The sequence below is a fragment of the Eptatretus burgeri genome, chromosome 1, assembly GCF_056783735.1.
Source record: "Eptatretus burgeri isolate ZD-2024b chromosome 1, Ebu_testis_v1, whole genome shotgun sequence".
Classification (NCBI taxonomy): domain Eukaryota; kingdom Metazoa; phylum Chordata; class Myxini; order Myxiniformes; family Myxinidae; genus Eptatretus; species Eptatretus burgeri.
In genome coordinates, this window is record NC_140961.1 from 110493023 (window position 1) to 110516924 (window position 23902).

The 23902-nt window shown below is 41.9% G+C and overlaps 1 protein-coding gene across 21 annotated transcripts in view; it reads right to left on the reverse strand.

The window, feature by feature from the left end:
• Positions 1–23902, reverse strand: part of C2CD5 (C2 calcium dependent domain containing 5) — a 196906-nt gene that overhangs the window by 150321 nt on the left and 22683 nt on the right. For 17 of the 21 annotated variants that reach the window (XR_015061579.1, XR_015061571.1, XM_085894714.1 and 14 more), the window contains 2 exons: positions 10728–10814; positions 599–770 (listed from right to left, as the gene is read on the reverse strand). Coding sequence is in view for 19 of the 21 variants with exons in the window: in XM_085894714.1 (XP_085750840.1) it covers positions 599–770; positions 10728–10814 (259 nt within the window). In the remaining 2 variants the exon portion in view is untranslated. The remainder of the gene's footprint in view (positions 1–598; positions 771–10727; positions 10815–23902) is intronic. The other 4 variants (XM_085894741.1, XM_085894734.1, XM_085894843.1 and 1 more) reach the window with 1 other exon arrangement.

Consider the following 23902-nt stretch of genomic DNA (forward strand, 5'->3'; position numbering starts at 1 on the left):
CTTCAAAAATCTTCTCCAGACGCAACAGTCAGAATGTTACTAAATTTGGGTTACAATATTAGGACAGAGTCATGATGTTAAATTGTGGAGGCCATGCCAATCACATGACTGTGTGTCAAAATGATGGACTTAGTACATTTTTGAGAAAATTGCATAAATTCCTTCAAAAAATTTTCCTCCCCAGACCCACCAGTCAGAATGCCACCAAATTTGGGTTACAAGATTAGGCCAGGGCCCAGATAAGCTACAGGTCCAGTGGTCCTATTTTTCTTTGACAAATCTCTATATTGACCACCAGACCAGCAGAAAACAATTTATGATGCAGTACTCGATCGATCATCATGGGAGATGGGGGAAACAAAAAACACTCTCAGGCCTAGCACATTATGCTTACAATTCCCCTTGAAATCAAGTGTGCAATTTAAACATCAAAAGTACATTTCCTTTTTAATCTACTTTCAGATACCTCGGGTATCAAATTACAAAACAGCATTTTATTTCACAATGAGAGTTTAATGCAATTAAAATCTGGTCATTCGTCGAAAAAGATGAAACCATCTACTTTTATGATTTAATCCTTGATTAAAAACTTCAATACCATGAATTGTGTCGAAGATGAGAAACCATCCGGAGATTACATGTGCTGCTTCATTGGTGAGTAGAGGATCAATATCAATGTACACGCGGCCGATGGCATCATTAGCACTGTACGTATCATGATCAAGTACAGTAATCTGTAGAGGCTCATCTTGCAGTTCTTCATCATCCACCTGTACCACACACAAATTCATCATAACTTTAAATATCACTGGAAAGAAATTAGCTAATGGCAAAAGGAGGCACATTTTCATATAAAAAGATTTTAAAAAGATATATATATATATATATATATATATATATATATATATACACATATATACATATATATATATATATATATATATACATATATACATATATATATATATATATATATATATATACACATATATACATACATACATATATACACACATATATATATATATATATATATATATATATATATATATACATATATATATATACATATATATATATATACATATATATATATATATATATATATATATATATATATATATATATATATATATATATATATATATATATATATATATATATATATATATATATATATATATATATATATATATATATATATATATATATATATACATATATATATATACATATATATATATACATATATATATACACACATATATACACACACACATATATACACACACACATATATATATATATATATATATATATATATATATATATACATACATACATACATACATATACACACATATATACATACATATATATATATATATATATATATATATATATATATATATATATATATATATATATATATACATACATATATATATATACAGATTTCAGCACACCCCTTTCTTTGTTCCACCATCAGTTTTTGTTACTGCATGAAATGAAACAAGCTTTGACATATATAGTAATGATATTATTGTCTTCCTTAAGAGGCCCCTCAAAATTCATTTTGATGATGATGGTAGTGAAACAGTTCATGTTCTCCATTTGCAAAATGGGAGGAATTATTGCACAAAAAAGAAATAAAAATGTTTCCCATTTTTTAGAGACCACTAAGATGAGTTCGTTAAACCTTTTGCAGAGTATGTTATTATTAATCACTATACGCCATAGTAAATTGCTCATGTTATTGAGCTGTCAATAAGCTATCAATCATAGACATATAATAAACTCACTTGAGAATTCAATATCTCTATTTCAATGCGTAATATCAAGCGGTACCTTCATGATGACCGAATAAAACCGGTCTCGATGTCCGTCCATCCGTATATCTGTTCACAATCAAACCGATCGTGATGCATTTTAAGGCTTTCCGAGAGCTTTGGAGAGATTACCTACACTCCCGCACGGTGCTGTTTTTATTATTCCTACTGCACTTCATTAGAACATAGATCGTGGATGGATGCGCAGATCCCAGGAGAACAACTACAGCTGTACAGAATAATTCATATTATCAATGGATAAAAATGATATTTAATTGATATTATAATAAATTGTTTATTTAAAATATCTTCAAATTTTGTTAGTTTTTAGTTTGTTGTGAAATATTAGTTTGTTGTGAAATGTTGTGAAATGAAACAAGTTCATTCAGGCACATCCTGAGTTTTGAAATGGCAATAATATCCTCCTCGCTCGTATTACGGTTGCTCTCTATGTATCTCGTGACTTGTTCCAAGGCGCACCTCGCTTCCAATGCGCGAGGAACTGTGGCTACTTCTTCAAGCGCATCTGGTTCCTCGGTATCCTCGTCATGAATGGTAGTCACAAGATCGACGATTTCATCATCTGTAAGAACCTCAGTTGGTTCTAGATGATCATCGACATGATCGAATTCTTCTGGTGTCATCAGCACGGCTCTATCTATGTTGAAATGTTCAGCGATCTGTTCGAAAATGTTCCTCGGATACGTAGTGCTGCTGGCGGTCTAAGAAGAGGACGTTGTCGCAGGATCGAACCAATTGTCCGGAGTGATGCGAGTGTGTTTGAAACAGTTCTTGATGGTTTCGGGTTTCACTTCATCCCAAGCCATCTTGGAGAAGCGAATAGAGTCGCTCAGTTCCAGCTTTGGTTCTCGATTTTCGTCAATCGCATCCACCAAATGCTGTCGTTGATATCTTCGATAATGCTGCTTAAAATTGCTTATGACACCGGCATCCATGGGCTGGAAATGCGACGCCGTGTTCGGCGGCAGGAAATGCACTTTCGTATTGGTGAGACTGACTTGGCCCTCCTCGTTCTCGGGCAGAATACGAGATGGCGCATTATCCAGCAACATCAGCACATGGCCGTTCGCTATTCGCATATTCGAAATCGCGCAGCCAGTCGTGGAACACTAAGCTGGTCATCCACGACTTTTTGTTGTTGCGGTAATCGCAATACTAGTCATGCTTGAATCCCTTGAAGCACCTGGGATTAGCACTTTTCCCGATGACTAGTAAACGGGACTTGTCACAACCGTCAGCGTTGCTGCAAACAGCTCGCGATATTCGAGCTTTTGCTTTCTTAGTTCCCCTCGAATACTCCCCCGGAAGTGAGAGATCGGTCAGGCAGCATTTGGTAGAACAGGCCCGTTTCATCCATGTTGTTGACATCATGAGGGTGGTAATCTTTCAGCACACCCTTTGCCTGTGTTCTACCAGCACTCACTAAATCCTGGGACATACTAGCACTTTCACCGCATAACTTCCGACATGATATACCATAGAGCATTTTGAAGCAATTCATCCAACCATTCGAGTAATGGAAGTCGAGAATTTCCAGCTTACCTCCAAAAAACATGGCTTCGTCCTCAGTATAGCTTCAGTTTGTGGAAAGGTTTCAGCACGTGCTGAGCTAAACCAAAGAAAGAGCGCTTGTTCCATATTCAAATGTTTGCCACTGACTTGACGCATCATAGACGCGTCCAGCGATTTGTTCAGCCATCGGTCTGACTGTTTTATCACGTCACCGATTGTCCTCCTCTTCACGGGCTTTCCCCATTTCGCTGCGAAGAAATTGGCAACGTCTTGTTGAGATTTTGATGGAAAACTCTTAGAGTACTCACAGATTTCTCTCTTCTCTTTCACCGTCACACATTGACGGTCCCTTTTCCTCTCCAGGAGCCATGCTGTTTCTCACTCTTTTTTAGAAACCACTAATCCACGAAGCACTGTTCGATCCACAAAACACACTGGAGATAGCGCTGCAAATGCCACGAAAGCATAAACAAATTTAGATTTCACAATACTCCACCGGATGTGTACTGCCACAGGCTCATTAGTACATTTCTCCATGGAAACGAGAAATTTCCTGATGACTCATCACTGGCGGATGTCACGGGCGGATAAGCGGGGTAATTTTGCAGGGATTTCCATTACTACGTACGTCAGGCAGACCTGGCGGATGGCGGACAGCGGAGTGGCGGATGAGCGGGGGAATTTGCTAAGCTTTTAGCACAGATGTTCGGTTCCTGAGCAAATCACGGCGGATAGCGAGGGTGGCGGATAAGAGGGGGGTGGATAAGCGGGGTAATACTGTATATGCTTATCCAACACTCTATCCTCTCTACTAAGAAGGTGTATGTGGCAAATGAGTAAACAATTTTTTTTTCATTCATACATTAAGGCATACTCATGGTTTCAAATTTAATGATAAATGATTGACACAAATGTTCCTGAAATAACAAACATTTAATTTGAGGCATGTAAAATCATGGAATACAAGCACAAGTACCACATCTGTGTGGGAAGGCCTTAGTATCTTGAAATAATGAACATATGCTCTGAAGAAATGATGCATACTCATGGTTTCGTGCATCTGCGTGGTTTCAGGTTAGGCAGAAATTGCAATAAATGGAGGGGTGATGCATCAACAGATTTGGAATTAAGCATATATTAAGGGTGATGTATTTTACCGTTATATGGTAACTTAATCTCTTACTAATGTTTTAATCCCTGGACACAGTGAATAATCAAAAGGCATACTCCTGGCTTCAGTCGAAACTGCCCCAAATCAGGTTTATCTCACGATTTATTTTTTTATTATCAAGTATTTCAATTCAAAACATGGTTTATGCAAATTGCCTTAACTATTTTGCAAAGTTTACTGTGATAGAACTGTTTTATAGGTATATTCTATGTAGGATTGGTGAACAGAAAAGAGTGCATACTCATGGTTTCACGTAAATTCCCCATCATAAAAATGTTTGCCAAAATTTAGGGTCCATACCAAACATATTCATGTTTGTGTCAACATAAACACACAGATATGGCATCATAATGAAATTCTATTTGGATGCCTAACATACCCTGATGCACCTATAAAATGCAATTTATAAGAATAATTGCAAAAAAAATTTTTAAAATACTTAAATATGACATTATTACTCCTACTTTTCAGAGTGTTCATCAAAAACATATAAAACTAGGTATCCCCTGAAAGGTGTGATCAAATCGTATACATACAGCATATATATGTTATTATAACTAATATATTAAGAGCAGTAGAGCCCCAAAACCTGTTTGACGCAGTTTCCTGACAATTGACCATTTACAAATGTATGTGTATGTGTATGTGTATGTGTATGTGTATGTGTATGTGTATGTGTATGTGTATGTGTATGTGTATGTGTATGTGTATGTGTATGTGTATGTGTATGTGTATGTGTATGTGTATGTGTATATATATATATATATATATACATATATATATACATATATATATACATATATATATACATATATATATACATATATATATACATATATATATATACATATATATATACATATATATATATATATATATATATATATACATATATATATATATATATACATATATATATATATACATATATATATATATACATATATATATACATATATATATACATATATATATATATATATATATATATACATATATATATACATATATACATATACATATACATACATATACATATACATATACATATATATATATATATATATATATATATATATATATACATATATATATACATATACATATATATCAAAGCCTGGTGTTGGCGCAGTGGTTTGGGTAGCGGCTTGGGATCCAAAAGGTCCTGAGTTCAAGCCCCGTTGGCCGCTTGAATTAATACACACCAGGAGGTTGACTCAGCCTGTCATCCTTCTGAGGTCGGCGAAGTGAGAACCAGTGTACTGCGCCCGGTGTATGCCCCGGTTAGAATCAGTGTACCATATCCCTGTGTCGTAAGAGGCGACCAGGGTTGCGTCAGTCAGGGCATCCGGCATAAAACCTGTGCCAAATCATTATGCGGATTATAATGGATGATCGACTGTGGCGACCCCTAAAGGGAGCAGCCGAAAGAAGAAGATATATATATATATATATATATATATATATATATATATATATATATATATATATATATATATATATATATATATAAAGTTGAAAGTGTGTCTGTCTGTGTGTCTGTGTGTCTGTGTGTGTGTTTGTCTGTGACCTATGCACGCGAAAAGTACTGGACTGATCCTCACCAAACTTCACATGCTGACAGAACATGTACCCGGGATTGTCCCGATGTAAAAGAATTGTACTTCCAACTTGCGGTTTCCGAATTATGACGTCATCACCTGATTTTGTAACGTTAATTTTTCAAGTTCAGCTGATTGACATGGGGCCAACGCCATTTGCAATAGAATGAAAAAATAATGTTGCAGTCAATTGAAGACAATGACTTCCGACTTCCCGGTTTCCGAATTATGACGTTATCACCTGATTGCGTAACGTTAATTTTTCAAGTTCAGACGATTGACATGGGGCCAACGGAATTTGCTGGAGAATGAGAATTAATTAAGTCGCAAATGATGACATGAAACCAGCCTCACATTGTTGAGGCATTATGCTATGCGGCAATAAATCTTAATATTTTTGAAATCGAGTCTTCTGCATATAAAACATGGCGGGGAAAATATAATATTGTTGTGGTTGTGGAAATTCGCAAACCACCATTCAGGTCCCGTAGGTGATATATCTCTGTAAGTACATGTGTCGTTACCCCAAACCCGTTGTATAGAGGGAATTTATGTGATCCATCCGGGCTGTGATGCTTTGAGTTATCCATTTTTTCTGTTCTATCTTTTATTTCAAACAAACAGCATCTCAACAAGCACGCCATCCACACCACAGCGCCAACCACACTACAACCACGCCACCTCCACCATCAATGCTACCACATCTTCGCCATTCGCCATTCAGTGGGCCCTGTGCGGTTACGATCTCCGGGAACAAACAAAAACCAACGGCTATGCTTTTTTTTTTCCCGCCTGTTTTTCCGCCTGTTTTTCCCGTCGAGGTTCTCCGCGCTCGGTGTGGAGGAGGGGCGATGCAGGGGTCAAAGGTGAGAAAGGGTGGGGGCCTCTTTTTGGAGGAATAATTCCCTGGCTCTGAGCCAAGACTGGCTCCCCCGGCCCCCGCACGGCGCGGGGTGGAGGGAAAGCGAGAGGTCACGCCCCTTTCGAGAGGCTTCTCCAAGAAGCCCGAAGGGAGGCGGGGCCGAAAACTTGGCGCAGCGAAGGGCGGAGCCCCGCACTACAAAAGGTGGACAGGACGGACCTTGAGGGTTGTTGGGTTGGTTGGTCGAGAGTTGGAGTGAGTGGTTGGTCGAGGGTTGGTCTTCATGGTCGTCTTCTGGCTCGAGTCGCGAGCTTGTTGTTCCTGCCTTGCTTCGTTGACCCGTGCGCGAGCGCGGAAAACAGTGCCGAACAAACCCCGTCCGTTTCCCCAAAACCCCGTTCGTACAGTCGAGCGGACCACACGAGCGACACGCGGCACGAGCTCGCGGAGCACGCCGGAGGGGCTCGGAGTTGCGGTCGCAGAAGGAGGACTCGACAGGATCAGGGAAGTCGCACTTCCATTTTATTTTGGGGTTTGGTGTAAACGTGTGTGTGTGTGGCGCCAGTCTGGTGAAGTAAAACTGTTAAGTGTTGCCGTGTGTCGGTCTTAGTCGGTAGTATCTCTGCGTCATTGTTTCTTTTGTTGCATTTGCTATATGTGTGCTCTCCGTGTACCGCAGAATAAATGTGCATTATGTTGAACTGTTTTTTCCCGTTTCGCTTCGTCTTTTCTTTAATTGAATCTCCATCTTGCTTTACGTAACGGGTTCAACGTGGGCTGAATACGCCCGATAATTAATCGGAACCGTCGAGGCCGACGATAACACCGCTCGGTTATCCCGATAGCACGGAACGGATCGCTTAAGCGGCCCGTGTCCGGAGTCGACCTGCGGCGAGGTGCGATCGCCCAGTCTACCATCCGCGTGGGTACTTAGGAAGGTCGAGTTTGGCGAACAACCCTATCCCACGCGGGTGGCCGATTGGCACAATCGTGGTAAGGCCGAAAGGCCCACCCGTGACTAGCTCCCGGCGTTATTCCGAGAGGGTCACGACAGAATTGTCCGTCCGGTGGGCGACGTGCCGCGATTCGAGTCAGGTGGCCGATCGTATGCTGGTGGGCGCGAATTCGCAACAATATTATAGTGGTGATGAAAAAAAAATAATGTTGGCAGCCTCTACAATAATACAATTAACTGTGACATATACTCCTTCAGACCCGCCGTCATCCACGGGATTCCTGTGCGGAGCATGGGTATCCCTGCTAGTATATATATATATATATATATATATATATATATATATATATATATATATATATATATATATATATATATATATACATATATATATATATATATATATATATATATATATATACATATATACACATACATACATATATACACATACATATTGTTGCGAATTCGCGCCCGCCGGCGTGCGAATGGCCACGCAACTCGAATCGCAGCACGTCGCCCACCAGACGGACAATTCTGTCGTGACCCTCTCGGAATAACGCCGGGAGCTAGTCACGGGTGGGCCTTTCGGCCTCACCACGATCGTGCCAATCAGCCATCCGCGTGGGATAGGGTTGTTCGCCAAACTAGACCTTCCTAAGTACCCACGCGGATGGTAGACTGGGCGATCGCACCTCGCCGCAGGTCGACTCCGGACACGGGCCGCTTAAGCGATCCGTTCCGTGCTATCGGGCTAACAGAACAGTGTTATCGTCGGTCTCGACGGTTCCGATTAATTATCGGGCGTATTAAGCCCACGACGAACCCGTTACGTGAAGCAAGATGGAGATTCAATTAAAGAAAAGACGAAGCGAAACGGGAAAACAGTTCAACATAATGCACATTTATTCCGCGGCACACGGAAAGCACACATATACAATTAAACAGAATGCATCTACAGCAAATGCTCCAAAAGAAACACAACAATGCAGATCTACTACCGACTACGCGAGCACACGGCAACACTTACACAGTTTTACTTTACAGACGGCGCCAACAACACATTTACTCAAAAGCAAAAGAAAAGGGCCACCCTCAAAGACAAGCGGGCAGACGGGGCCTGTGGGCCAATATTTGCGCGGGACCTGAAAGAGCGGTCAGGTCCGCGAGATCGGGTGGATCCTACCCGTGTCTTTGTGATGAGCCGCAAATGTGGCAGCGCGGCAGTGCCCCGACTTCGTGCTCCTTCGCGAGTTTCGTTGGCACTGCTTAGAGTGGGGTCGGAACGGGGCCCCCTTTTTGCACTATCTCAGCGCGCGGGGAAAAAGGGGGGGGGAATTGTTGATGCTCTGGGGAAAGAGGATAGCTGGCTTGCTTGGGTCCCGCGACGAGCGATTCCACTGCGAGCTCGTCGTCGACCGCCGTCTTCCTTGCCTCGGACCCGAGCTATTCGGTCTCTTCCCCCATTCTCCTCAGCCGACTGCAGCAAACCACCTGTTCGCCCTCGCCTCCCGACTCACTCCCCGCTCCTCCAAGGCCGACTCTGCGCTGCGCTCCTCTCTCTGCTGCTCCCCGACAGACTCCGAATCCGGACAGACTGCGAGCTCCACTCGGCTCTCCGACCTCTCCAGACTGACTTCTCAAACTGACTCGACTTGACTGACTAAATTCGCCCCGCGTTCGGCGCTTTATAGGCCGGCAGGAGAACCCATATGCAAATTTCTGGATCAGAACGAGCTCGGGGGTGGAGCCACGCTCGTCCATTGGACGGAGAAAAAGGTGCGCGAGTCTCCCCTCATCCTAGAATTTGCATATCGCGATTCTACACCAACCCGCCTGGAGGGGGAGCCAAACCGCCCCGCGCTTGCTGATTGGACGGATCAGAAGTGGGCGTGTCGCATTCCTGATCCGAATTCTCCTCGGAAAGGCCGCATTTTGCACTCGTGGTTCGGCGCGCACCTTGTACGAGCCCAGGACAGCCTGACGCTCGGTGCTCCCAGGTGGTGCGGGAATGGCCGCAGAAAGAGAGAGGTGAAGGTGGTGGAGGGTTTATGGTGGTGGTTTATGGCCCTGGTGCCATTTGGAATGGCGGTGATGCCATGTTTGCGGGAGCGAGTTGTGAAGGTAAAGATCGTGGCTGTTGGCGTTGTTGTTGTTGTTGTTGTTGTTGTTGTGAAGCAGCGTTGTGGTTGGTGGTTGTTGTGTGATGGCGGTTGAGACGTGGTTGGTTCAAAATAAAGATAGAACAGAAAAACGGCTATCTCAAAGGGTCGCAGCCCGAATGAATCACATTTATTCCCTCTAAACAACGGGTTTGGGGCTAACTACACATGTACTTACAGAGCTATCTCACCTACGGGACCTGAATGGTGGTTTGCAAATTTCCTCAACCGCAACAATATACATATATTTCTACACACACACACACACACACACACACACACACACACACACACACACACACACACACACACACACACACACACACACACACACACACACACACACACACACACACACACACACACACACACGAGATTAATATTCTATTTTTTTAATAACGGGAGGAAAATGGATAAAGAACAAAATAATATCAAGTCACCTCATCATGTTTGACTCAAACCTGCACACACTGTTTGACTCAAACCTGCAAACCTTTTGACGTGAGGCCAAATCAATTCATCCCACAGTAATCTCTTTAATCACAAATTACCTTTAATATTTGCAACATAGAATTTCCAAAAGTCAGAAGCGAAAGCAAGCAAAAGGGTAATACCTCAAACTTGAACCATTCTGAGTTCCAGAGTGGGTTTAACGACTTGTGACAGACATCAGTCTTGAAGGCGGTGTTTCCAAACTTCACCTACACAAACCAAAAATGCCAAGTGAATGAGGAAACATCAAAGAGATGAAATGACAAACCTTTCTGAGCACCTCCTGAGCCACATATCATTTTTTCATGACACCCACTTTTACCGAAACCACACCCACCTTCACCAAAGCCCCACCCAGTTTTACATTACCCCCACCCATTTTTTTAAGGCCCACCCACTCTTACATCATTTCCAGTTAGGTCCTACCCTACAAGGCTTGCCTCAGGAATTTCCAAAGGAAACCACACCCACCATTCTTACATAAAGGATTGCAACACAGGCTGAATTTAAACATATTTTTACTTTTATTGAGAATGGACTACTGTGCTGATCTCAAATGGGATGACTTTGGAGTTCCTTGGAATTCTACTACCGATGTGATCCAGCAAACAGTCGGCCGGCAATACTCAACACCAGGGTTCTGCCAAGGAAAAGGGTTTTGTGTGGAACTAAATCTTCAAATTGATGAACTGGATTCAAACCTCTTATCTATTGAGGTAAGATTTTCTTTTCATATTTACAGAGTTTGATTGAAACATACAATAATTTAGTTATAAAATCACTTAACACAAGGAGAGACAAGGAAATCAGATGCAGGTGGAGGCATCATACCTGTGTGAACACCAGACTAATTTATGTACACAAGATCCAAAGAAGAAAATGCAAATTGATATTTATTTTATCCATTTATTTTAAGTCTTTGTAGTTTTTGTGTATATATTTTCTTCTCCTCAGGAGAGAGGGCATGGGCTGGGTTCAAAACACAACCACACAACAACCCATTGACAAGACCCCAACTAACAGCACTCTGAACACATGCAAACAATCACCAGTCAATGCTCAAACTACCAAAAAGTCCTGTCGACATCCCGATACCCCTCTATCTCCATAACTTCCAGCTACCTATTTAATTCCAATTTAAACGTATATACTGTTCCTGCTGCCACGACATTTCCAGGGAGGCCATTCCATACATCAACTGCTCTCTGAGTAAATGTCCCCTGCCTTGCTGCTGTCTTAACTCTCTTCTTCTTTACTCGCAGGCTTTGGCCCCTGGTCCTGTCACTGTCTACTCTGTTGAATAATTCATCTGCACATATTTTATCGATACCTTTCATTATCTTAAACATCTCCATCATATCTCCCCGTAACCGCCTCCTTTCTAGTGTATTAAGCCATGTCTCCTTCAGCCGCTCCTCATAGCTAAGTCGAGCTCGGCCCGGAAACAATAGAGTCGCTCTGCACTGAACCCTCTTTGGCATCTATGTCCTTCCGGAACTACGTTGACCAAAACTGCACACAATATTCTAGATGTGGCACACACTAAATTCCTGTACAATGTAAACACCACCTCTTTTGATTTATAAATGATCCGCCTCCGAATACAACCGAAAACCATATTTGCTTTCCCAATAGCTGCCTGGCACTGTGCTGCATGCTTACCTCCCATATCTATTACCACCCCCAGATCCTTCTCCTGTGTGGCACACTCCAAAATTACCCCTTGCATCCTGTAATCTCTATTTTCATTGTTCTTTCCCATCCCCAACACCTTATACTTGCTCAGGTTAAATTCCATCTGCCAATATTTCGCTCAATCTGTACAAGTATCAACACTTTCCTGAATCTGATCACCACCCGCTCTGCTATCCACTTCATTTCCAAGCTTTGTGTCATCTGCAAATTTTGAAAGCTTACTCTTTACCCCATTATCCAAATCGTTGATGTAAATAATGAATAGTAATGGTCCGAGTACTGATCCCTGAGGTACCCCACTACTTACATCCTCCCAGCAAGACATCCTCCCACTCACAGCCACTCCTTGCTTCCTATCACCAAACCAGTATGTAATCCAATTAGTTACCTAACCAACCACTCCATAAGCCCTCACTTTGGCTAACAACCTCCGATGTGGTACCTCATCAAATGCCTTCGTAAAGGCCCGGTCACACCTTGACGTTTTAGCCAGTGATGGCAACGTATTAAAATGTATGTAAAACGCTGGCTTACGTTGAACTTTTGATGTTTTTTTTTAAAGATTTGGACGTATTCATAGCGACTTGGTCTTATGTATAACGCATTGGTAACGGACACAGAACGTTTCGTTGTGTTATCGATAACTTATACCAACGAATGCTGAACCTGTTGTCGGCCTACACAATCGATGCCCAACGATAGTCTAACTTAGGCAGAGCGCGTTGCACGCATCGCCGACGATGTCGTGACGTAGCCTATTAAAAGGCTGACGCACAACGATTCGAATCATAACTGCCGTAGAAATGGAAGTGTCAACATCGCGGTCACACCTTGGCGATCTTGCCAGCGTATGCCGACCTAAGAAAAATGTGTCTAAAACGTTGGGGCACGTCAAATACGGTATGAGTAAGTTTGGTATACGTGAGTAGAACGCTAAAGTACGCTATCATACGTCATAGTAAGTAGAGTACGTCAAGAAATTTTAAACATGTTCAAAATTTTACGACGTACTCGGCGTATGACACACGTTCCGCATGCGATGGGGATAAGTTTTACACACGATATGTGGACGCTTACACACGTCCACAAAGGCTACTTATAAGCTACTCATAAGTCGAAACACGTCGCGGTAATGTCTTTTTTACGCGAAACTTATTTCTAACTTATGTTTGACGTGCTTTGAACCAATTCTTTACGTAGTCCCAACACACATCGACGTATGTAGACGTATTCCAATGACGTCTTCCGGTCAACAACAAAAAAAAATTAACGTGTTTCTAGCTTACAACTGCCATATAAAGACGTGTTCCCAGCGGTTTTGGGAATTGGTATATAAAAATGCTGCTCATAAAAGGGGAACCCAACAGTGTTTTCGAGTCCTTTTTGAGTCGATGTCCATGTCAGCAGTAACAGTATCAGTATCAGTATTAGTATTAGTATTAGTAGTAGTAGTAGTTTGTTCATGTTGGCAGTAGTGGGTGAGTGTGAGGGGGAGGGTGTGGGTTATGATGGATCGTCCTTGCGTTTAACGATTTAATGATTTAAATGATAAACTCAACGATTTAAATGGCTGCATCTCCACTATTGAAAGTAGACGCTTGCACTCAACAATTGGATTTTTTTTACACTCAACGACTTTTAAACGGTACCACTCAGCTATTTTCATTGTTTACAATGAATGATTTAAATTGCTGTCACTCGCCTTTGTTTTTTGACGCTGGGGTTTGGAAATTTGAAGCGTTTCTTCTGAACGTGTTAAAACGCTCAAACTCGACTATTTTAAATAGACGCTGCCGATGGACAATTGGAATCATAGCCAAGCTTGACATCGAAGTGTGAACATCCTCGTCATGCCGAAGAAAAGTTTGAAAAATGCTGCAAATAAGTGTCCTGGCCATGGCCGTGGACGCTGACGCAAGGACGATCCATTATACCGACGTCTTTCAGCCTATGAGTAACTTAAAAGTAACGTCTGTCGATGTGTGGCAACGATCGCGTAACGTGCCAACAACACGTTAATCATAGGTTAGAAATAGGTTTCGGGTACGCTAAACATTACCTCGGCGTGTCTCAACTTATGATTAACTTACAAGTAGCATGTGTTGACGTCTGTCAACGATCGCAGACCGTGCATACAACTTGTGGCCAGCGTAGCGGAACGTGTGAGTCATACGCCGGCATACGTCGTGAAATTTCAAGCATGAAAAAATTTGAGGACAACCAAAAAGTACAACGTTTAAAGCCAACGTACAACGACGTATGGCAGTGTTTTTCAGCGTGCTCTCAATGTTATCAAAACTTACCCATAACGTATTCAACGTGTGCCAGCGTTTTAGAAAAAAAATTCAAAAATCGGCATACGTTGGCTAAAACGTCAAGGTGTGACCGGGCCTTAAAGTCAAGATATACTATGTCCACTGCCTTTCCCTCATCCACCCAATCAGACACTGCTTCATAGAACTCTAAAAGATTTGTTAAACAGGAACTACCTTTGGTAAACTTCTGCTGACTACCTTTAATTAGTTTGTATTTGTTTAAATGGTTCCTCAGCTGGTCCCCAATTAATGTTTCCAACACCTTCCCCACAACTGAAGTCAAACAAACAGGTCTATAGTTTCTTGCTGCCACTGCAAACCTTGCTGCCCCCTTTCTATTTAACATACGGCCATCATTCCGGAAACACTTCCTTTGTCTCTGAAATGATTCCCACTGCTTTTTAAATGTAAAACCTTCCTCCTCCTGACACTATTCTTCCAGCTAAGGTTGACATCTATCGCTCTGCTCATAATTTCTTTTCCGTTTCCAAATCTTTGAAGAATCCCAGAAAACATGACTCACAACCCTTTGTTTTCAGCTGCTTAAGCAATATCCTGTATCTATTTTTCAAAACATCTGAGTAAACTTTCCCCACATCATTCGCTCCTCAGTGTACTACAACCAACTTCTTCCTCCCATGACCCAATCCAATATCCTTTACCCTATCTTCAATGTCCCTAATCCTGCTTCTTCAAAACTGCACAGAATTATATGTCTACGATCCTTCCTGCAAAATGAAGAATCTACATATTTAATCGTCTTATCACCCACAAAAACTGTCTCCCAGACCTCTTGTCTACCAATTTCTATTGCTGCAACTACACCACTACCTGAACCCATTGCACCCTCACTACTGCCGGCACCTGCTGCACACCCACCACTGCCTGCCCCCGCTGTACCTACAATGCCTGCACATTCTGCACCTCCACCACATCCTGCTCCAGCTGCTCCTCCACCACCTCCTGCCCCCGCTGCAACTCCACCACGTCCTGTCCCTGCTGCACCGCCACCACCCCCTGCCCCTGCTGCACCGCCACCGCCTCCTGCCCCCGTTGCACCGTCCCCACCTCCTGCCCCCATTGCACCGTCCCCACTGCCTGCCCCCCGTTGCACAGTCTCCACTTCCAATATCCTCAGCAACCTCACTCCACAACCGTAACCAACTATTATCTTCAAATTTCTCACATTCTGCGACGTTGCAAATTATAGATGCGTTCCTTCAACCGAGTAATAACCATCCTCAAGTGGGCTATTTCCTCACACTTCATGAAACAATAAGAACCCTCTGCTTCCCCTATTGTTGACTTGGCCCACATTGAGCAACAGTCACATTTTACGAACTCTTCCTTTCTTCTTTGGTCTCCATCCCCTTTTTTATCCCCATACTCCCAAGGCCCCAACTGACTTAGCGCTAAACTTGACACTCAGACTCCCCCCTCCTTCTTTCAATAAACTGTTATGAATATAATTACAGCTTTATAAGTACAGTTCCACAGGCCCTGAAAGAAATCACGATAACAAAATACGCAAAAAGCTTGAGAATGACTGGAAGGAGAGCTCGCCACCCAGCTGCCCATGTGCGCCGATCCCCCCAAAAATTAATATGTTGTTATTTTTTTTTCTCACAGAAATTGTATCTGAGATGCAAAATGAAAATACTGCTTTTGCCACAACTTGGGGTGAAATTGTTGATTTGGTTGAAGACCTTGTGAGCGACCCAGACCCACAGAACGAGCTCGATCTTGATGACCCAACCAAAGAGTTATGTCTTGGAGACCCACAAAATCCTGAAAAAGAGTTCTACGTCGATGGTACTCATTGTGAGTTTTCAAGACAATACCCACTGAACAAGTTCTGTCTTGATGAGCCAGAATACAAGTTTTACCTCGGCGGCTCACTAAATTTTGGGAAACCATATCACGAATTCTGCCTCGATAGTTTCAATACCTACCTTGGAAGCTCAGGAAAAGAGTTCTGCAACAATGGTTCTAAATGTGGAGCCGACCTTGGAGACTCACAATTTTTTTTTTAAAAAGCAGTAAATGAGTTATCCTTGGTAGTTTTAAATATGACACCTACCTCAGAGACCTCACAAATTTTGAAAAAAAATAAAATAAAATAAAAAAAAAAAATCAAAGAATGACATTCTAGTCCGGGAGCCAACCGATCAAAATTAAAAAAAAATTGCCCGGTCTGCTATAAAATTTTTGTGTTGATTTTCATAAAGAGACACCCTTTGAGTATATGAAAACCAATGTTGGCAATGGTGAAACTCTTGCGCAACAACACAGTCAACACTTTTGCGAGCCCCCTCTGATAACAAAATGTTGGCAAAAGCGAAGATGTAGGATGGGGGTAGGGGTAATTCATATTGTCCTAAAATCATAACCACTAAACCTATATACACAAATGACCCCTCATATTAAAGAGGAGTTCATTTCCTATATCACAATTGGTGTAGATTTAACCTACCTTCAATTGACAAGGTTATATGTCAAACAACAAAAGATTTATGTAACTCAGAAATGCTTGACTATCAATGGGGTCAGGAACAAGAACATACTTTTACATGCCATGGTTTTAAGGAAGATAAAATTAGAAATGGATTAACACAATATTGTGACATGAAACATCCTCTTCAGAGGAAGAGTCACTCTCTGAAACAACTCCACCACATGAACCTCTCTGACCAAGGCATATGCATGTCACTCAGCAAGGCACAGCAGCCTTTTTGCATGAACATCGTTTCAGACATTTGGATAATTTGCACATGCAAGACACCGTTTTGTCTATGTTTGGCTTGGCTGGCTTAGACATGAGAATTGGGACCAGTTTTCCATTGATAAGGGTTCTGCCAAATGTTGTGGCTGGGGAAGTGCTCGGTCACTGAGATGTGCACGTCTATACAGAAGCAATTGATACAATGCTCTTAAAACAAGGAAGTAAAACGCATCTTCTGTTGCTGGCAGTGACCTAAGGTCTAATTTTGAAGAGACAAACATATGCTGCCTGAGGGTATCCAAACAGCTGAACCCTTTTTGGCCATGCAGAGCAGTCCAGTATACTCTGGCCTCATCAATGACACATTCTGTTGCTGCCATTTCACTATCTCTTCCAAAATCAACAAGGTGGGGAAGGTTTCCTATCAGTCCCAGAGAAACCTGTGCCGCTCTTCTTTTCACAGGAACACAGGCATCATCCCAACTGACTGGAAGAGGGGCCTTGTTGTCCCTCTCTGGAAAGGGAAGGGTGATCGCCAAGACTGCAAAAACTACCGAGGGGTGACGCTGCTCTCAGTGCCGGGCAAGGTCTTTGCTCGGATAATTCTTGATAGGGTTTGCCACCATCTGCTTGAGCACCAGCGTCCAGAGCAGTCAGGCTTTACACCAAAGAGGTCAACGATTGACCGTATCCTTGCACTTCGTGTCCTCACCGAACACAGACGAGAGTTTCGGCAGGGGCTGCTTGCAGCCTATGTTGATCTCTGTAAAGCGTTCGATTCAGTGAATCGGGATGTCCTCTGGAGGATTCTTGGTCTTCGTGGGGTGCCACCGAAACTGATCGATCTGATGTCTGAACTCTACTCTGGTACTGAGAGTGCTGTGAAGTGTGGTGGTACCATCTCTGACTTATTTCCAGTTGTTACTGGAGTTCGTCAGGGATGTGTACTTGCCCCCACACTTTTCAGCACTTGTATGGACTGGATTCTAGGGAGGATGTCGGAGAGATCAAGTTGCGGTGCATCGTTTGGCAATGTCAAGATCTCAGACCTTGATTTTGCAGATGATGCAGTCATCTTTGCGGAGACTTTAGACATCCTCTTGGGGGCCCTCGAGGTGCTGAATGAGGAGTCGGAGCCGTTGGGATTACGGATTTCTTGGGTCAAAACTAAGATCCAGGCTTTCGGTGACATCTTGGATGCTGCTGTCCTGTCTGTGTCTGTTTGTGGTGAGGATGTTGAGGTCGTGGAGAGATTCACTTACCTTGGCAGTGATATTCATGTCTCCGCAGGTTGTGAGCCGGAGGTCAATAGACGTCTGGGTCGGGCCTGGGGAGTCATGGATTCACTGGATCATGGGGTGTGGCGCTGCCGGTACCTGTGCGGGAGGACGAAAGTCTGAGTCTTCAGGTCCTTGGTACTTCCAGTCTTGCTCTGTGGGTGCGAGACTTGGACTTTGACCAAGGATCTGAGACGGAGACTTAATTCCTTTGGTACCAGGTCTCTTCGGAGAATCCTTGGCTATCGCTGGTCGGATTTTGTGTCCAACGAGCGGTTGCTGAGAGAGACTCGGATGAGATTTGTTACCTGCATAGTCCGTGAGCGTCAGCTGCGGCTGTATGGACATGTGGCTCGTTTTCCTGACGCTGATCCTGCTCACCAGATTCTCTCAGCGAGGGAGTCTCATGAGTGGGAGGCCAGTGGGCCGACCACGTGCCTCATGGTTGCAGCAGGTTGACCATCATCTCAAGGAGATGGGGATGGGCCTGGCATCTGCCTGGGGGATGGCCAGACGGAGGCCCCTGGAGTACCGGCGGAAAGTGGACGCAGCGACGCGCTGTTCTGGCACATGCTCCCATACCTGACCTGACCTCTTCTTTTCCCCTTCTGAATGGGTAGCTCACTGTGTCACATCCACACAACACATATGTGCACAGAACTGTAGCTGCGACATCAAGAGGATTTTCTGGTACTTCTTGCTCAACACTTCTACCAGCTCATGAATAGGTAGGTATTGATTCTGCCGTTGTATCCAGAGTTCTTGCAATGTGTTCAAGCAGCAGAAGTGATATATACACAGCATAATTATGTCTGTATCTGTTGCATGCACAACAGCTCGATGGTGATCAAGATATTCCACACAATACGCAAGATGAGCAATAATCCTTGTGTCTGCCTCTTCATGTTCTTCACAAGGTAAGTCCAGAACTGAACTTGATGCTGATGTGATGGAAAGAGTGTGACCTTTGTTTTCCATCATACTACCAAGAATGATGGTCACTCCATCCGGAATAGCTTCAGGACTCTCACAAAGGGAAGTGCCAATGAAGTTCTGAAGATTTCCTTTATTTCTTGGATTCTTCATGAATAAATTCCAGTCCGGAATTTCTAGACTCTTGGATGGTGAGAATTGTCTTGCCTGGTCTGTCTGGTTTCTCCTCTGCTGCTCATCACCCTTCAAAGTATGGCTATCATCAAAATCATACTGATCACCAATGATGTTGACACAGTTGCACATTTCAGGTTTCAACTGCAGGATACACCTGCTTGCGAAGATACAGCTGGGGAAGTTCACCAAATGTTTTCGCACCCATTTTTTGGTATTTATTTACAAATGCCATTGTGTCTACCAGATAAACTGTGTATAGGTCACTCTGTGGTAATGATGGCAGCTGTAAAACAACATCCTGCTCAGCTTCAGCAATTAGCACTGCCACGAAATCAGACTCGTTGCCTTTGCGCATTACAACCCCCTGTGCTAAGCGTGGATCAACCTCAAACAGGGATGATGGATAGTCTGTCCACTCATGGGAAAATGCAATCTGTCTTGTGACTGGGTCGGCATCTCGATAGAAACACAGCACACGTGTAGTTGCAGTCTCATCTTGATAGATCCTGATTAAACTCTGTTTCCTTGATGGTTTTGATTTCTTCTGTGAGGAGAAAGTTACCAGCTTCAGTGGTTCAATCTTAATAGAGACCACCTCTTCTGCTTTCATAATGGCTTCCATGCCCTTAGCTTGAGCATGGACCAAGTCTTTTGAAGCAGCCTTCTCACTAGTTGCTCTATTGAGCAGAACCACTTGGTTGTTACACTGGAATGGGTTTATCATCTGCTGGCATATCACTTTCTTGATCTCCTCAACATGCATATGTTCTTCTGTTGCCTGCTTCTGTGTTTCTCCATGATGAGTAGATTCCTGTTGGCCTAGATTAGCCATAGACTTTATGTTCTCTGATACAGCTGTGAGAAATGGTGCTATTTTCACATATTTATCTCGAGCAGCTGGTGCCTGAGATATGCGTTTGAACAGAGATGTCTTCCCTTCATTGTTGTATGTCTGCTCCAGGGCCATGTCACTCCAAACACCATTGAATTTTCCTTTGGAAGAGTGAACTGTGAAGTACCCAACCTGGATCCAGCAAACCTTAACCGAACTGTGTTCAATAGAGTAAGAGGATTTTGGGGGTAGGGGTAACTTTGGTTGACAAAAATGTTAATTTTCTCTTTAAAAATTGATAGAACTCAATCAAATTTGCTGTTTTAATTAGCCATGGATACCATGTTCATATCACATTAAGAGAAATTAGTATTCTAATGCAGCATCTGCCTATGATAAGAAAAGTTCTAAAGGCCATCTTCAAAAAACGTTATTTTTAAGGCATTTTTCACAAAATTATGTACTTTTACGAGGTTTACTTTCACAAAGGCAATTTTTTTTGTCATTTTACAATGCACTGATTGAATTCTTACATTTAGTTCACATTTATTTTTCATGAATGTGATTTTTTAATTTTTTTAGAAATTTTATTGACAATTGCTGTTTTATCAAATTTTTCAAATCTTCCTCAAACAAAAACGGCCGCCAAAATTTTTCGCAAGAGCTTATGAATTGCCAACATTGGTTTTCATGAACTGCAAACATATATCTAAACATCCTGGGGGTGTAAAATTTTATAGCAGAGGCTGTAAGGTCCAACCCTAAAACAGCCTCGTACACAGGTTGGCTCCCGGACTATTCTTTGGAGACTTGAAAAACTGTTTTTATTTTGAACAATTGGAATGTGGGTTTTTGTTTGATAATTCACAGTGTGATACCTATCTTGCAGACAACAGGAATGTGGATATACCTTGGAGACTTTGAAAGTTGGTTTTATTTTGGGAACTTGAAATGTGGTTTCTACCAAAACTCTCGGGGTTCTAAACCTATCGATGTGGTTCTTTGTTGGATCGTGCTTGATGTGGGGTCAGTTGATTCAAGTTCAGTGTACAGGCTTCAGCCCAAATTCAAGATTCAAGTCAGCAAGCTCAGTTGATGAGAAAAAATTAAATTATATATTATTTAATTCAATATTTCCAAAGTAATATATTTATTTTTCAGCAATATCAAGACAGTTCTGGAAAGAAAGTGCTGGATAATTTTTCCTCCCCATTCCTACTTCTTCAAACTTGAAAGCCTTGAAAGACAGAATTGGAAGAAGAGGGGAAAAAAAACTTATTAAAAATATATTATTGAAATACGTATTTAAAAAAAAACAACAAAGAAATGTTGGGTTAGGGTTGGGTTAGGGTACGGGTTGGGGTTGGGTTAGGATTTTGAATGTGAGGGTTAGGGATGAGTTAAGGACGAGTTGGGGATGAGTTTTTGAATGCGAGGGTTAGGGTTTTGGATTTATGTCAGCGTTTCGGTTGATTATGCTCCCTGTTATATTATTACTCCCTCACACACACACCAACAAACAAAAGTTAAGCCTTGATTGACTATTCAGTTGAGGATTCTGTGTCTGGGGCTCACAGATCTAAGAATGTCCCCCATTACACAGACCAACAAACAAATAAACCAATGTCACCCGCAGGGTGACCCGTATCTTGCCAAAAGGTGACCACGTGTGACTTCTTTAAGGTCACACTGAGGGGAACAGAGCTGCTATCCACCAGGAGCGACTCCTTGAGGAATATCTGCCTTCGAGAGATTCCGATGAGAATCGTTCTACAGAGTAACCATGAAAAATATGCGTTTGCCTCATAACGTCACCAAATGACGTCATAATGTCTCAAGCTTGACATATCTAGAAAGCACTCATCGAGGTGTTCAATTTGAGGTACTACACGATATGGTTCCTAAAACTTGAAAATTTGACCTTGGGGTCAAATATGTTTGACCTTAGGCGCTAACCATGAAGGTCAAGGCCAATCACCACCAAAAATTAATCAACTGAGCGACAGACCATGAACTATATTCCCATGAAGTTTGAAGACGATCCGATCAAAATTACTCAAAAAATAAGGGTTTCGTCGACTCCCCTGATTTGCGACAGTGACCTTGACCTTTGACCTTCAAAATATTATGCGCTGAAAGGGACCTCTATACGACTCTGATATGCAAAGTTACAAAAATTTCCAATGATAACTGTGCTCTGCAGAATTTTTTATACGTGATTAAAGACAAACAAACAAAAAAAAAACATACAAGCTGACTAACATATATTGCAAAAACTTCGTTTTGGCAAGATAAAGATAAGCCTTGACCAACTATTCAGTTGAGGATTCTGTGTTTGGGGTTCACAGATTTAAGAACATCCCCCATCACACACATTATATACAATATTGTTTATTTATTATTTTTAATACCTCAGCAGATGTCCCCTGCTGTACTCCAAAAAGCTGTATAAGTAGAGGATTGTGAAGTGCTCACCTATTGCTTTCAAGGGTATTATTTGCTTCGTTTTATCTTTTGTAATTGTTGTGAATAAAATGAACCCAATATTTCTTTTCTTTAAATCAAAGTATTTATAAGTCCAAAAAACTGTATTTTTGCATCAACAATTTTAAAAAGTTCATTTGTCCACCTCTTTGTAACCTTTCTCAAAGTGTGATCTCCATCAATACATTCTTACGACATCACCAACCTAAACTTTGGATTTTTCAGATTAATCTCCTTTTCATATGTTGATTTTGTAAATGTTTCCGATGGTATTGATTTTGTTGAGGAATGAACTGTATTATTGTAATTATCTACAATGTCATGAATGAAAGATACCCATTGTGAGAACAGAGTTGAGTGAACTTTTTATGGAGTCTCTGAAAGTGCATTTAAAATGCTCGATAACAACCGCCTTTCCTTCATTCCCGGTGCTGTATAATGTAACCCAATTATCTTTAATAAAATTCAGAAACGTTTTATTGTAGAACTCTGTTCCCTCATCAGTCCATAACTTATTTGGCTTCCATTTGCATTTATTAAACATCTGTTGGAAGGCTAACATAAGAGTATGACCTCTTTTATTTTTCAAAGGAACAACCCACGCATATCCACTCCTCAAATCAATAACGGTTAAAGCATACTTGTATCCCTTATCAATATTGATTTAAATCAAGTCAGCAGACCAAATGTAATCATAAGCCTTCCTTCTTTGGAATAAACCTTCCTTCTTTTGAACTTTGTGATTAATGGTTTATGTAATTCATCAGCTAAAGTTTATTAGGTAAATACTCTTCAATATTAATGACATCATTGGAGTTATTTAGCACATCATCTTCACGATGAACCGATCAACTTTTTCTCT